The sequence below is a fragment of the Onychostoma macrolepis genome, chromosome 18, assembly GCF_012432095.1.
Source record: "Onychostoma macrolepis isolate SWU-2019 chromosome 18, ASM1243209v1, whole genome shotgun sequence".
NCBI classification, from domain to species: domain Eukaryota; kingdom Metazoa; phylum Chordata; class Actinopteri; order Cypriniformes; family Cyprinidae; genus Onychostoma; species Onychostoma macrolepis.
Window position 1 is genome coordinate 20,358,976 of NC_081172.1, and position 17,151 is coordinate 20,376,126.

The 17,151-nt window shown below is 37.8% G+C and overlaps 1 protein-coding gene across 6 annotated transcripts in view; it reads right to left on the reverse strand.

Moving 5' to 3' along the window:
- Positions 1 to 17,151, reverse strand: part of LOC131524876 (rho guanine nucleotide exchange factor 26-like) — a 55,690-nt gene that overhangs the window by 27,203 nt on the left and 11,336 nt on the right. For all 6 annotated transcript variants that reach the window (XM_058752255.1, XM_058752254.1, XM_058752253.1 and 3 more), the window contains 4 exons: positions 14,381 to 14,432; positions 14,061 to 14,206; positions 4,226 to 4,282; positions 1,770 to 1,930 (listed from right to left, as the gene is read on the reverse strand). In XM_058752255.1, coding sequence (XP_058608238.1) covers positions 1,770 to 1,930; positions 4,226 to 4,282; positions 14,061 to 14,206; positions 14,381 to 14,432 — 416 coding nt within the window. The remainder of the gene's footprint in view (positions 1 to 1,769; positions 1,931 to 4,225; positions 4,283 to 14,060; positions 14,207 to 14,380; positions 14,433 to 17,151) is intronic.

Below are 17,151 nucleotides of genomic sequence, written 5' to 3' on the forward strand. Positions count from 1 at the left end.
CTTTATTAATCCAGAATCCACTATTTTTCCCCATTCTATATGAAAGCGGAAAACTGAGCAGTATTAGTGTGGAATGAGTGTGTGTTCCCATAAATGAGACTCTCCAGCTGGACAATTCCTTGCAGATGGAGAGCACACTAAACTCAGTAAATGAAACCATTTCTTGTAATACAGCTCTGTGCTCCTCGCCAGGGGTCAGCGGGAGTAGATTCTGTCTGCAGGGCATTACGGCTCAACAGAACATTTGTTCATGAGTGAGAGCACCAGGGATCAGGGCCATATGAGTGTCGGAATGTGACATGGACAACACTGATGGGAAGAACATATGCACAGGCAAACACAAGTTTTATCATTGTATTCCTCTTCCTCCACACTGACTGGATGGGTGAAGTGCTGAGACAACGGTCCCAAAGAAAAAAAAGACAAGGGTCGGCTCAATGTTCCCTTGTGGAACTATGATTATACAATGATGGATCTATGGTAAATGGAGGTTTCCAATCTTGGATGTGCATCTAGTTATGAATTATCAGTAATGTGACATATTTGAAAGTGAAAAAGTTAAAACAGAGAAATTAAGAGAAAAGCCAATCTACAGATGAAGTTTAATTTTTAGTACAAGGGAAAGCTTAATGGCATTAAACATGAAAATGCCACTAGATGCCACAAACAATAACCCAAGTGCTGAAAAAGTTCACAGAATAGCAGATAGCTCATTAAATTTTCTGTATTAACAGACAATAAGTAAACTAAATAAAATAAAATAAACTACCAAAAGGCAAACTGAATGTGCAATAGAAATGAAAACTTCAAAACTTCTATTGGTGGCTGCCTGTGTTTCTTTTATCAGCACTTTGCGGAGTTATATCACCATATAAACTGAACTTTGTTCAGAGCTACTTACCGCTCAATTCAATCAATGTTAGCATAAAAGTTTAAACACAGTTTGCATTAATCATCACAGCTCTCAGCTGAGCCAAAAGCTTCCTAAACCTGCACAAAAACCCAAAATCCCCACAAAAACACAAAATCCAACGTTTCAATCAACAATCCTTAAATGTGGCCCAAAACATTTGAGCAATGATGACATTAGGCAGCCATTATGCCTTTAAAGTAAACATGGTATATATCATCCAATAGAAAATGACCATGAGCGAGATAAAGTAAGAGGCTCCCAGGAGATGCATTCAGAGCATAAGACTCTTGGCACAGCAAATAACATCGGTCTCTGCAAATATGATGGTTTCAAGTTTCAGCTTCCTTCATTATCTGAAGCATCAGATGGACAGGACGTCTCTCCGATTTACAAGCAGGTGTTAATTAATAAATAATTAATACTAACATTTTGCACTGATGTTAAACCACGCCAAACCATCCCAATAAAACCAGTAACCTAGTTCAGGTTCTTACAAACTCAGTGAGAACAGTTTTGAGCATTTCACATATCAAAAATCAAAACTTTCATATATTAAACATGCACTGGCAATCTTCAATTTCTCTTGAGCACTTTGAGAAACTCCAGTAAATTGTGAGGTAACCTAACATGCCAGGACAAAACTTAATACCCAACTAGGCAAAATTATCAGCTCATGTCAGTATATGATGTCAGCACACTCGGGTTCAACAATATTCATTGAGAAAATGGCAAATTTAATCTTCCAAGGCCCTATAACAGCAGCACCATATCAGAAAACTGTCAGAGCTAAAAGAGATGTCTTTCAACAAACTTCACAAATTTATCTCAGGTGAGGTCAGTCAAGAGAATCTCTTACTTTTTGCTGGCCTCACAGACGTCAACAATGTTGGAGAAGAGGTGGTGATGGTCTGTTTTGTTAATGATCTCGCTGAGCTCGTTTGAGTTCTTGAAGAGACGGACAAGGATCTCTAGACTGTGTAAGTAACTGTGCTCTGATGAAATGACCTCAAATATGGCCTGAGGAAAAGAAATGTCATTTAGGCATTGCATTACAACTGTCCAGTTTCAATTATTACACATATCATGCTCATATTCCTGAGGATCTCTCCTAGCTGACAAAAAGCAGGATAATAATAGGTGACAGCTGACACAGAAGTAAAAGGAACTGTCAAATTCTCAGTACCTTTTACATATCTGGAACTTTTTTTTTTCATATCTAAACTGTACTTGCCAATAAACATTTACTATAACAAACATGTATTTGCAAAAATACAGTAAAAACAGTAATATTGTGAAACACAACATTACAATTTAAGATACCCGTATTCTATTTTAATATATTTTCAAATGTAATTTATTCTTGTGACTAATAAAAATTCAGAAGAACAACATTTAACCAGCATAAACAGCAATAAGATATGTTCTGTAACAATGTATTTTTCTGTCACTTTTCATCAATTTAATGCATCCTTGCTGAATGAAAGTATTAATTTCTAATAAAAGAAAAATCTAAATGAAATCTTACTTAGTAGAATAATATATGTTTTTTTTTTGTTTGTTTGTTTTTTTAATGTCTATTTTGTCCAAGTTCCTTTATGATCAACCTTTATCAGCCTAATGTGTTTGGAACAAATATGACTTGTGGAATTTAATGCAAAACCAACAGAAAAAGTTCAGGGATACGCCTGTGCAAGGTCATATTTCAATGGTTTATTCAAACTGGCAAGTGACAGGCTCCAGAGAAGCAGCAGAGAATTCCATCCAAAATAATAATGTCTCTTATTTAAAGGGGTCATATGATGCGATTTCAAGTTTTCCTTTCTCTTTGGAGTATAAACTTTTGAACTGCGGGTTTCGTCTGGCCAGAGGAGAACTGGCCCCCTGACTGAGCCTGGTTTCTCCCAAGGTTTTTTTCTCCATTCTGTCACAGAGGGAGTTTTGGTTCCTTGCCGCTGTCGCCTCTGGCTCGCTCAGTTGGGGACACTTAATTTCTAGCGATTATCGTCGATTTGATTGCACAGATACTATTTAAACTAAACTGAGCTAGACAATGACATCTCTGAATTCAATAATGAAATGCCTTTAACTGAAAATTGAGTGTTTAATCTTATCATTATACATTACTGACACTCTATCCTCCAATTTGATACTGTTAAGTGCTTTGACACAATCTGTATTGTTAAAAGCGCTATATAAATAAAGGTGACTTGACTTGACTTGTTACAAGCTGTTTGTGAAAAGACTAAAGTCTCAAAACCAAAGAGATATTCTTTATAAAAGTTAAAACTCGACCACACTCTCCTAAAACGGCTCGTTCAAACACGCCCCCACATGTCTACGTCACGGTGTGGGAATATTTGCAAAACACTGCCCAAATGTATACGCAAAGAAAGAAGGCGGAACTATTATTCTCGCTGAGGTGTTATTGCTGCCGCCGGCGCCATGTCCTGGAGACGCTGTTTCTTGTTGTGAAAGAGAAAGTACTTTGTTTGGGCTTCCAAAAGAGGACACAACTAGAAATGTGGTTAAGTTGCATTTACAACACTGTTCCAGAACAGTTTAACCCAAATATTAGAGTGTGTGCAGCGCATTTTACGGAGGACTATTTCCTGAACCTGGGAGCAGCACAAAGCTATGCACAAAGGCTGTTTCTATAAAGTGGGGCAATTCCAACTTTGCAAGGAAAGTCTGGCGCTTCTGACTCACAGCCTGTAAGTACGTTTTCTTATTTAAAGAATTTGCCACTGACGATTCAAACGTGAGTTTTGAGCAGTGTAGAGTAGTGCTTGTTTGTCGTTTCTCCGATCACAAATGCAGACATGGTAATGTTTAAAGACAGTATAAGTCATTATAATCAGTAATAATGTCGCCACCTGATACAACAAATGCCTTGTTTATAATGAGTTTTATTGTTTTTGTGTCATCGCACCGGGACACGGCATCACAATATGGTAAGGGTCGTAACATTTCCATCATACGCTTGAGGTATTCGGCCAATCACAACGCACTGGATAGCTGGCCAATCAGAGCACACCTCACTTCTCAGAACGATGAGCTTTGTAAAAATCGGCGCGTTTCAGAAAGGCGGACCACAGAGGAGCAACATTGATGTACAGTATGTGGAAAATTATGTTTTTTGAACCTTAAACCACATAAACGCATTGCATTACACCAAATACACAAAATAATGTTCTTTTTAGCAACATCATATGACCCCTTTAATACAAGCAAGATCAAAAAAGATCTTTAATATGAGCAAGATCATAAAAGAGAGAATGAAAAAGTCAGGAAGGCTAACATGTGGAACCTTACCTCTTGTCTCTTTCGTTCTTCTTGACTTAACTTCTCAAACTTTCCACTTTTTTTAACCTGTAATACAGAGTTGAGGATAAGCACCTCACTTAGTAATTAAAATTAATTATACATAAAAAACACCTTTCAGAATGTGTTACACTGAGGGCCAGATTTACTAAAAAGGGCAAATTAATGTGAAATCTCAGTTCCACAATAGTGCAGATGGTAGTGGAATGTTCTGCGAGTGATCTACTGACAAAGCATAAGTTAAAGAACACAGAGGCTGCCAGATCATTTCTATAATGAACAACACAATATACCAAGAGCAAAACAAATTAGCATAGGGTCTCAAACAGGCAAACTGATAATAGTCAGTGCTGGTAATCTACTAACAACACAGGCACAAACATGATTAAGAAGACATGATTTTTTGGGCATTAAATAATGGTGCAAATACCTGAAAATTACCGCAAACCTAAGTAAATGACCTTGCATAATTTGTTTAAAAACTCCCTTCCCGTAAAATTTGTGTCTGAAAGTCCTACATGCATGTCATTAGCAAATCCTGACAGTAGTATTTTAACATCAACAGAGGGTTTGTGCTGGGGCAAACTGATAGTAAATCTGGTCCTAAGCATGAGATGCAAGGTTAATCTTCTTCCAATGGTTAGGACAGGTTGGTTTATAACAACTGCAAACAACATGGCTGAGTTCACAGTCACATGCTGCATCCCAATTCGCATACTATCTGTCCTAAATAGTATTTGAAAATAGAATTAGTATGTCCCAAATCATAGTATGTTTAAAAAAGTATACCAAAGACTCCCGGATGGTCTACTACTTCCGGTTAGAATTCGAAATGCAGATCGATGCACATTCTAACGGCTAATATTGCCCACAACAATATGCGCGACTGATGGACAGGTAGAGAAAGGGATTTGAGTGATAAATAATCAATGTCTAACTCAGGGATGGGCAACTTCGGTCCTGGAGGGCCGGTGTCCTGCATAGTTTAGCTCCAACCCTAATCAAACACACCTGAAGAAGCTAATCAATGTCTTCAATATCACTAGAAAGTTACAGGCAGGTGTGTTTGTATATACAATATATATAAATATAAATAAATAAATAAATAAATAAATAAATATACACAGTGGGGCAAAAAAGTATTTAGTCAGCCACCAATTGTGCAAGTTCTCCCACTTAAAAAGATGAGAGAGGCCTGTAATTTTCATCATAGGTATACCTCAACTATGAGAGACAAAATGAGGAAAAAGAAATCCAGAAAATCACATTGTAGGATTTTTAAAGAATTAATTGGTAAATAACTCTGTAAAATAAGTATTTGGTCACCTACAAACAAGCAAGATTTCTGGCTCTCACAGACCTGTAACTTCTTTAAGAGGCTCCTCTGTCCTCCACTCATTACCTGTATTAATGGCATCTGTTTGAACTTGTTATCAGTATAAAAGACACCTGTCCACAACCTCAAACAGTCCAACTCCAAACTCCACCATGGCCAAGACCAAAGAGCTGTCAAAGGACACCAGAAACAAAATTGTAGACCTGCACCAGGCTGGGAAGACTGAATCTGCAATAGGTAAGCAGCTTGGTGTGAAGAAATCAACTGTGGGAGCAATTATTAGAAAATGGAAGACATACAAGATCACTGATAATCTCCCTCGATCTGGGGCTCCACACAGGATCTCACCCCGTGGGGTCAAAATGATCACAAGAACTGGGAGCAAAAATCCCAGAACCACACGGGGGGATCTAGTGAATGACCTGCAGAGAGCTGGGACCAAAGTAACAAAGGCCTCAAATCCTGCAGTGCCAGACGTGTCCCCCTGCTTAAGCCAGTACATGTCCGGGCCCTTCTGAAGTTTGCTAGAGAGCATTTGGATGATCCAGAAGAGGATTGGGAGAATGTCATATGGTCAGATGAAACCAAAATATAACTTTTTGGTAAAAACTCAACTTGTGTTTGGAGGAGAAAGAATGCTGAGTTGCATCCAAAGAACACCATACCTACTGTGAAGCATGGGGGTGGAAACATCATGCTTTGGGGCTGTTTTTCTGCAAAGGGACCAGGACGACTGATCCATGTAAACGAAAGAATGAATGGGGCCATGTATCGTGAGATTTTGAGTGAAAACCTCCTTCCATCAGCAAGGGCATTGAAGATGAAACGTGGCTGGGTCTTTCAGCATGACAATGATCCCAAACACACCGCCCGGGCAACGAAGGAGTGGCTTCGTAAGAAGCATTTCAAGGTCCTGGAGTAGTCTAGTCAGTCTCCAGATCTCAACCCCATCGAAAATCTTTGGAGGGAGTTGAAAGTCCGTGTTGCCCAGCGACAGCCCCAAAACAGTACTGCTCTAGAGGAGATCTGCATGGAGGAATGGGCCAAAATACCAGCAACAGTGTGTGTAAACCTTGTGAAGACTTACAGAAAACGTTTGACCTCTGTCATTGCCAACAAAGGGTATATAACAAAGTATTGAGATGAAATTGTTATTGACCAAATACTTATTTTCCAACATAATTTGCAAATAAATTCTTAAAAAATCCTACAATGTGATTTTCTGGATTTTTTTTCCTCATTTTGTCTCTCATAGTTGAGGTATACCTATGATGAAAATTACAGGCCTCTCTCATCTTTTTAAGTGGGAGAACTTGCACAATTGGTGGCTGACTAAATACTTTTTTGCCCCACTGTATGTGTGTATATATATATATATATTTTTTTTAAGAAGTTATTTTTATGTGACATCATTTGAAAGCATATGTATGAAAATATGATACGATATGATATGAACTTTAATAATTAGAACTAAAACGTTACAACTTTATGAATGAAGACGTTGAAATGCAAGTTTTATAGCTTTAAGACATTGTATTTATCTTAAAGTATTATTTTTTTCCTTTAAGTTTACATTTTTATAAATTTCATTAATTAACTTTTCATGAATTCACAAACCCCCTGAAGTTCTTTCACAACCCCCAGTTTAGGAAAGCTTGTTTAATGTACTTCATGTTGATAATAGTAACTTCACGCTGTTAATAGTAGTTTTTTTTTCTTAATAGTTTTATATCAGTGAATGTGGTACATAATAATTATATTAAAATGTATGTGATAAACAAGTTAGGACAAAAGTAATCTAAAAGTAATTAAAACGTAGTTACATTATATAACCAATGTGTAAAGTAATAGATTATGTTACTAGCTACAATTTTTGTCATGCAATTTGTAACTGACTATAATTTGTAAGTAATCTACCCAGCACTGCTCACACTGTAGAGGGTTGAGTAAACATTGAGCTTCCATTTACCATATTTCATGATCTATTGATCAATGTTTACAGTATATGTGATTAAAAGCATAAGGGTCATTACACAAAATTGGTGCCTTTTCCACTTGGAAAAATTAAAAAATTAAATAAGTTTAATAAACATTTTTTTTTTAAATATTTTTAACACAACAATAACACAAGTGTTAATAGATACTATAGTTTAATTAGAACTATTTGATAGTTTTCACATATATATATATATTTATATACAGCATCTCACAGGAGTGAGTACACCCCTCACATTTTTGTAAATATTTTATTATATCTTTTCATGTGACAACAGTGAAGAAATGACACTTTGCTACAATGTAAATTAGTGAGTGTACAGCTTGTATAACAGTATAAATTTGCTGTCCCCTCAGAATAACTCAACACACAGCCATTAATGTCTAAACCACTGGCCACAAAAGTGAGTACACCCCTAAGTGAAAGTGTCCAAATTGGGCCCAAAGTGTCAATATTTTGTGTGGCCACCATTATTTTTCAGCACTGCCTTAACCCTCTTGGGCATGGAGTTCTCCAGAGCTTCACAGGTTGCCACTGGAGTCCTCTTCCACTCCTCCATGACGACATCACGGAGCTGGTGGATGTTAGAGACCTTGCTCTCCTCCACCTTCCATTTGAGGATGCCCCACAGATGCTCAATAGGGTTTAGGTCTGGAGACATACTTGGTCAGTCCATCACCTTTACCCTCAGCTTCTTTAGCAAGGCAATGGTCGTCTTGGAGGTGTGTTTGGAATACTGCCCTGTGGCCCAGTCTCCGAAGGGAGGGGATCATGCTCTGCTTCAGTATGTCACAGTACATGTTGGCATTCACGGTTCCCTCAATGAACTGTAGCTCCCCAGTGCCGGCAGCACTCATGCAGCCCCAGACCATGACACTCCCACCACCATGCTTGACTGTAGGCAAGACACACTTGTCTTTGTACTCCTAACCTGGTTGCCGCCACACACGCTTGACACCATCTGAACCAAATAAGTTTATCTTGGTCTCATCAGACCACAGGACATGGTTCCAGTAATCCATGTCCTTAGTCTGCTTGTCTTCAGCAAACTGTTTGCGGGCTTTCTTTTGCATCATCTTTAGAAGAGGCTTCCTTCTGGGATGACAGCCATGCAGACCAATTTGATGCAGTGTGCGGCATAAGGTCTGAGCACTGACAGGCTGACCCCCCCACCCCTTCAACCTCTGCAGCAATGCTGGCAGCACTCATACGTCTGTTTCCCAAACAAAACCTCTGGATATGACACTGAGAATGTGCACTCAACTTCTTTGTTCAAGCATGGCGAGGCCTGTTCTGAGTGGAACTTGTCCAATTAAACTGCTGTATGGTCTTGGCCACCGTGCTGCCGCTCAGTTTCAGGGTCTTGGAAATCTTCATATAGCCTACGCCATCTTTATGTAGAGCAACAATTCTTTTTTTCAGATCCTTCAGTTCTTTGCCATGAGGTGCCATGTTGAACTTCCAGTGACTAGTATGAGAGAGTGAGAGCGATAACACCAAATTTAACACCTGCTCCCCATTCACACCTGAGACCTTGTAACACTAACGAGTCACATGACACTGGGGAGAGAAAATTACTGATTGGGCCCGATTTGGACATTTTCACTTAGGGGTGTACTCAATTTTGTGGCCAGCGGTTTAGACATTAAAGGCTGTGTGTTAAGTTATTTTGAGGGGACAGCAAATTTACACTGTTATATAAGCTGTACACTCACTACTTTACATTGTACCAAAGTGTAATTTCTTCAGTGTTGTCACATGAAAAGACATAAAATATTTACAAAAATGTGAGGGTGTACTCATACTGTATGTGTGTGTGTGTGTGTGTGTGTGTGTGTGTGTGTGTGTGTGTGTGTGTGTGTATATATATATATATATATATATATATATATATATATACACACAATAAATATATATTTGTCATTCAGATGACCAAGAACATCCTAATTTTGGAGGGTGACCACATGTCAGTTAAGAAAAATATATATTTTTACAAAACAGACATTAAAAAGGGGCTTTGTCCAAAATAAAATATAGTTTTTAATATATTTTTTATGAAATAAATGACAGTAACAGAACTGACGTCATAGTCACAGGACTGACTAGACTAGAGTAACAGGGATGACAGGACACACATTCTTCAGCACACTGCACATATTTGCTTACATAATACTGTAGAGTTTTTAATTGCATTATATTGTTTTGCACATACTTGGCATAGCTCTATGACAATAGTAAACAGTAAATTTTTCGGTTTTTAAGTCAGTTTAAGTCAGTTTAAGTCAGTTCATTGTAGATTTAGCACATTACATTTCTAAGAGATCTAATGTCTTAAGGGTATTGCAATTAGATCATGTGCCCATCTGTTTGTCTGTGTCCCCTCATAGAACTTAAAATATAATGATCTGGTTCATTTATTAGGGAAGGAAGATGATCAGATCTTGGTCTTTCTGTGATCATCTGAAACCAGACCTAGATCTTGACTTTCTTAAACATGGCAAGACTGGGGTGAAGTTCTGCAGTCACCTTGCTGCTTTTTTTGTAATTTAATTTACATGGATGTATTATTGACAATGAATTATAGAAAAAAATAATGAGTTTTATTGAGACTGATCATTCTATCCTGGTCATTAACAACAACAGTAATAGTAACAATACCAATAATACAAAAATGTAACTCATGTTTATATGCCACTGAATGATATAGGCATTAGCTTAAATTTACCCAGGGTGACCTTTAAAAATGTTTGCATTTTACACAGACAATCTTTAAAAACAGGGTGACACCTAATCTATAGGGATCTGTCAGACGAGACCGATATTGTGCGTATAGCCTACTATTCTGTGTTATTGTTAAGCCCCACGAAAGCACAAAAACATTATAAAGCACCATAAAGTCAAAGTCCAAGTGTTTTGAAGCCATTCCATAGTTTAATGTGAGGTACAGATGAATATTTAAGTCGTTAAATTCAAGTTCAAGTAAACTCTTCTCTCTGCCGCGGCTGTCTGTCATCCTCCATTTGGCATTCAAACTGCGTGTCGTGTTCAGTTACGACAGTCAAGACGATGAAACTCTCTTCAACAGCGCACAATAACTGAGATTTAAAACCATTAAAAGAAAAGGCTCAATAAACTATTGCACAGATTAAATAAACTATGCATCAATATCTATTTCCTTTGTGCTTTGAACTTTTGAACTTCTCTATGCGGAGCGGTGCGCGCTGTGACTCATGCGCACGGGATGCACATAAGCACTTTGTGCTGTTCTGTATTGGAGCTTTTCGTATTATAATACTTTTGCGCAATGAAATATTATTTATAGCGTTTCTTATGGAGTCAATTTAATGCCGCATATATATGCAAAATAATTTTTGCAAACGAAAATGAAAGTATTGAGAAAAAATAAATGTGCTTTTTGCAAACAAAAATAAAGAACTGCAAAACATAAATGAAACAGAGCAAAAGCAATGATTTTGCAAAACATATTTTCCGTGGCCATATCTACTAATTTATTTGCAACGCTGCTTTTATTTTGCATTTCAGTCAAGTTTGAGCTTGCAATATCGTTTTCCCCTTTGCGCTTCACGTTTCTGCGCATGATAATACACATTTAGTTAACCAAATGAGACAATACACATTTTAATGCTATAAAAGTTTGAACATTGAGATAAATAAACAGCAGATGCTCATATTAACAACTTCTTTAACTTGAGCAAATGCTGCTAATACACACATATATTTGTTAATAAAATGAAAACATGCATGTTTTAAAGCTAGTGAATAAAAGGAAACGATCCACCCACATGCCTCTGCTCAATGACGGTGCCTGGATCAGTCGTGATCTGCGTCTCGGGCCAATGACGTCACTTCCAGGGAGGCATGCCCAGGCCTGTTGGACACGCCCCCGTCCCTTGACTCCACCCCCACATCAAAACAGCGCCACAAAGTGAGATGCGCAGAAACGTGAAGCACAAAGGGAAAACGGTATCGCAAGCTCAAACTTGACTGAAATGCAAAATAAAAGCAGCATTGCAAATAAATTAGTAGATATGGCCATGGAAAATATGTATTGCAAAATCATTGCTTTTGCTCCGTTTCATTTATATTTTGCAATTCTTTATTTTTGTTTGCAAAGCTTATTTTTTTCTTGCAATACTTTCATTTTCTTTTGCAAAACTTTATTCTTTTGCATATGTAAGTGGCATTAAATTGACTCCATAGTCTCTTGTTCTGTCCTATGATAGGACAGATAAAGAAAGGCTATTAATAATATAATGTATAGCACAGTAATGGAGGCAGCAACATATGATAGATAAGACTCTATCATATGTTGATGCCTTCATTACTGTGCTATAGGCTACATTTAAAATAAATGCCTTTTAATTTTATAGTTTATAGTTATATATAAATACATTTACTTGTTTTCATTAATGTATTTTACAAAAATACAAAGAATGTGTTTTACATTTTACCAGATTTAGTCCTACACTTATTCACTTTTATTTGCTCCCCACTAAATAATGTTATTTCACTAAATGTTTAGATTTTATAAAATTGTGCACTCATGACTTTTCTAGAATAACTTTTGCTGCTAAATTATCCACTAACCTAGTTTATAATAGTATTTTTATGCAATAGCAATCAATGTATGGGAATGATTACGAGGCCATGATGGTCAGAGGCCAACAGGTGAATTTGGCCAGGATGCCAAGGTTACACCTCTACTCTTTTTCGAAGGACATTCTGGGATTTTTAATGACCACAGAGAGTCAGGACCTCGGTTTAACGTTTCATCCGAGGGACGGTGCTTTTTGACAGTATAGTGTCCCTGTCACTATACTGGGGCGTTAGGACCCACACAGACCACAGGGTGAGCACCCCTTGCTGGCCTCACTAAACACCTCTTCCAGCAGCAACCTAGTTTTCCCAGGAGGTCTCCCACCCAGTTACTGACCAGGCTCAACCCTACTTAGCTTCAGTGGGCAACCAGTCTTGGGTGATATGGCGTTATGACAATTTCAAACTAATTTGCTAATTTCTAGCTAATAGTCAAGTTCACAAAAGCATGTTGTACACTTTGAAAGGATTTTACTTGTAGATATTGATTATATTAACTATAATAATTAAGAGTTTAAATTTACATTTTAAAAATGGTAACAGTATTGACACTGCATGACCCCCCTCCCCCATATGAAAGAATGCATAGTATTGCTATGTTTTTAAATTACAAATTTATTCGTTGTTATATTAAATCTATGTTTATTTCTTAGGGACGCAAAAGGCACTGATTTCATGGAATGGCCCATAAATTAAATATGTTCAACATATAAAGTGATTATGTCTCATCAGAAGACTTGAACTATATCAATTGATTCATTTGAATTACGGTTTTGGTAGTGTGGACTTTCAATTGAGGGAAAAAAAATCTCTCATCTTTCATTAAAAAATATCTCTATTTGTGTATCACAGATGTCCTATGGGTCTGGAATGAAATAAGGGTGAGTAAATGATGTGTGCCTATTTCCAACACAACTAAAAATGGCAATAAAATCACATAATAGCTCGTGTGTTTATAGTTGTACTAATATCAGTATGCATCTAAATTCTTATCTGCACTTGTATGTGATGGTGGTTTTACAGTAGGGCTGTGCAAATAATCAAATGCGATTATCACGCGCATCTCATCAATAAATATATCACCTGCAATAATGAACGCGATATTGCATAGCTTGTCAGTGAACTACGGCTCTGTGTATTAAATGCCACTCCATCTGAAAGCACGTGATGGAGATTTACTACTAATCACAGAACTGGCTTTACTGATGAGATGTGCATGATAATCGCATTTGATTATTTGCACAGCCCTATTTTACAGATGGATACATTTGCACCACCATACTTTAAAAGCGCATGTCCTCTTGCCAAAGCCGGCAGTCCACCACACAACCCCTCTACTCCAGCCTTATACACTTTCCCTTCTTCCGTTTGTACACTTTGTCCTCTTTTTTTTTGTCACTCCACAATATTTCAGTTGTTTATTTTGTATTTATTTATTTATTAACAAATGCACTGGGGAACTGAATGCCTCAGTGGAAAATAGCATTAAAGCTATCCAGACTTGATTACATAATTCCATAACTGGAGTCACTACACTGTTTCATCCATCTGCATTTTACATTTTTCCATAGGGAAGAATTCTCCAGTATTTGCCAAGGAACTGGCACACTGCCTGACCATTTCCCAAAAGATGAGCTTATCCCAGCCCACTCTTTCTCTTTCCCTCCCACATTTGGATAAAAACCACCTGCTTTCATTCTCTCATTCTCTGTGAAGCAAAACTGGTGCTGGGACACTCAGCAAAACAGTTGGATGACATTCCTTACGATATCAGCATTCCTGAACGCTGATAGAGTGTGTTGAAAAAAAAAAAAAAAAAACCTTGTGTCCATCAAAACTCAAAAAAGGTGTGCCTATGTGCCTCTATAGTTCCTCACCACACTGAGTTGACTCCAAGAAGTACGGATGGGTTTGTACTGGACCACAATGCTTTCATCTGGCTGAGGTTCTTTGTGTTCAGCGTCCTCATCAGAATCGTTGTGAAGGGCTTTCTCTTGGTAATTCTGGTACAGAACTTCTTCTTCTAAAAAAATAAAACACAGAGAAACTGTGACTATGAAAACATCCATGGAAACGGTCATCTTACGGGACAGTCTGAACTAAAACTTTTTTTTTTGAGGATGTTCACCTAAGTCTCTGTTGAGTGTGCTCTGTATAAATAACACACAGAAAGGTCTGGAGGATGAACAATGCTTACCCTCACTGTCAAATGTCCGCTGAGTCGGGAGGCCTTTCTTCCTCTCCACATTCTGCAGGAAGCACAGGTGATTGATTAGTTGGGACTGACAAATGAATTAAAAATATTAATTAAAGCATAAAATATACAGTATATACACCCTTTTAAGTACATCTGTTGATCTGCTTGTTAATGCAAATCTCTAATCAGCCAATCACATGGCAGCAGCAATGCATTTAGGCATGTAGACATGTTAAAGACAAACTGATTCAAAGTTCAAACCGAGCATCAGAATGATTTTGCACATGGCATGGTTGTTGGTGCCAGAAGCGCTGGTTTAAGTATTGATCTATTCACATTTTCACACACAACAAACAGGTTTACAGAGAATGGTCCAAAGAGGAGAAAATACGCAGAGAGCGGCAGTTCTATGGGGGCAAAAATGCCTTGTGGATGCCAAAGGTCAGAGGAGAATGCCCAGACTGGTTTGAGCTGATAGAAAGGCACCAGTTACTCAATTAACAACTCAGTACAATCGATGAATGCATAAGAAGTTACAACATGTTACAGCAACAGAAGACCACACCGGGTGCCACTCCTGTCAGCTAAGTACAGGTTCTATGGTCAGATGGATCTAAAAAAAAATATAGCTTTTTAGCAGCAAACATTCAAGTTGGGATGGAGCACATAGGGATAAAAAAGTACCCCATGTGTAAAATCAAACAGCATCAGATAAAAAAATAAATAAAAATCAAAGCCTGACTGTTCCTGCTAGACATGGGTCAAGGCTGGATCTTCCAACAGGACAATGATCTAAAAACATCAAAATCAAAACAAAAATGGGTTGAGCTGAAGGGTCTGGAGAGATTCTGGATAAAGGAATGGTCTCTGATCTCTTGTTCGCCAAACTCATCAGGCATTATAGGTTAAGGAGGTTGCAAAAAGTATTGAATAAAAGGTTATGATTAATTGTGGTCAATGTGTATTAGTTCCAGGATGTGCAATGCCGAATTGTCTGGCGAATGTGAACCACTGAATTTGTGGAAGCGAATTTGTAAAGTGAAATAAAATGGACTGGAAATTACCTGTCGAATATTATACATTGCATTTTTAAACAGAATATTTGGAAGTGAACTCTAGAAGGTGAATATGAATTATTGAATTTTTAATCATGAAAATGTGTGTGAAATGTTTTGAATTGAAATATTCACAGCTTAAATATACAACTATGATGGATTTCAGCCCCCTAAAAATGCAAGGCCTGAAAATACAAGGCATTAAAATGCATGCACTGTTAATTATGCATTATTTTTTCAGTTAGTGCAATTCAACGTGCTTTTTTGTTTCAAAGACATTTGTCATTATTTTTCTTCCATATATTAGAGAACAACTGACCAATTCATCAGACAGTTTGAAAATATTTTAAAAAAATCAGCTGCATAAATGACTCCGTGACTTTTCATATTTTAGCTAATTTTATTAAACATTTTTTTGCTACTGTCACTTTAAGACTGAACACATTTTTACACATCCCACACACGTACGTCTAGCCGATGTCGGCCCGATATCGAAACGTCGGCCTCATTACCTAAAACATCGGCCAGGCGTAGGCCGATATAATTCGGTCAGTGCTCTGTTTTCTCAGCTCATCAATAGACCTATCGGTAAGCCCCGCCCCCCTTAGTTAATGTTGCTCTCTCGGACAAACAAGCGGAGTTGCTCACTGTCTTTCAATGACAGCTACAGTGTGAAAACCTTGTCCCACAATGTTTTTGCACAATTTTGGACACAGAAGGCCACCAAATGGGAATTAAATATTCCATGGAGGGATTTATAAAATATTTAAAAATAAATACAGTGGGTAACTCGAAGCGAGGGTTTACAGATCACAATGCAAGCGGGAGAAGTCTCATATTACGGTCGTTCATCACGATCGCCGATGACAACATGCAGGATCAACACTGTTCATGTATCGCAGGGTACGATTAAATTAATGTACATTTAACCAGTTTAATATGGAGAGGCACTGAAATGTAGACCTACGTTTGTGTGTTTTTGACCAACACTGTACAAGACGTGAGAACAGTCCGCTATTTAGGTTTGTACGTTAGCATCACTAACTTTACCGTTAGCTAATTTTAGCCAGAGATACCTTGCTAAAGCACAAGATAACATTAACGTTCTGTTTGAGCAGATGAAAATTGTAACTTAATGAGTGTATGACAACCAGAAAACGAACGTTTTTATCTTCATTTGAATTGGGGTGAATACTTGGGAACATTTTGCTGTTTTGTTTGGATTCAGGAAATGTAATAAAATAAATTCCATTGCCCATCCTCTCCAGATATCTCGAATCAGTATTACAAGTGCCCCAGGCACATCGTTTTACCATTTTTGCGGCACAATCACCACAAAACCGACGAGAACTCGCGATCTTCCAATGCTTTTCTATGGAGCTGAAACCTAAAGATGTCCGAGTTCCGGTCCCCGTGCAACTGATACTCGACTGCTATTGGCTCATCAACGTTCTAGGGGAGGGGCTTACCGATAGGTCAATTGTTGGCCCTGAGTTGGCTCACGACAGCAGGCGATGCCATGCTTATCTATTTGCGCGAGCTCAGTTATTCGTTTCTTAGCAACCCACAGAGAGAAGAGACTCATCCTGGCGACATCTGTGGCTTTGAGGTAAGATTTCACTTGAGCTAAATTAGAAAAAAATAATAAAAATACTACGTTGTTAATTCTGTGACACTTAAAAAGTAATAGTAAGGCACTCTGTGTAACAATTTCTC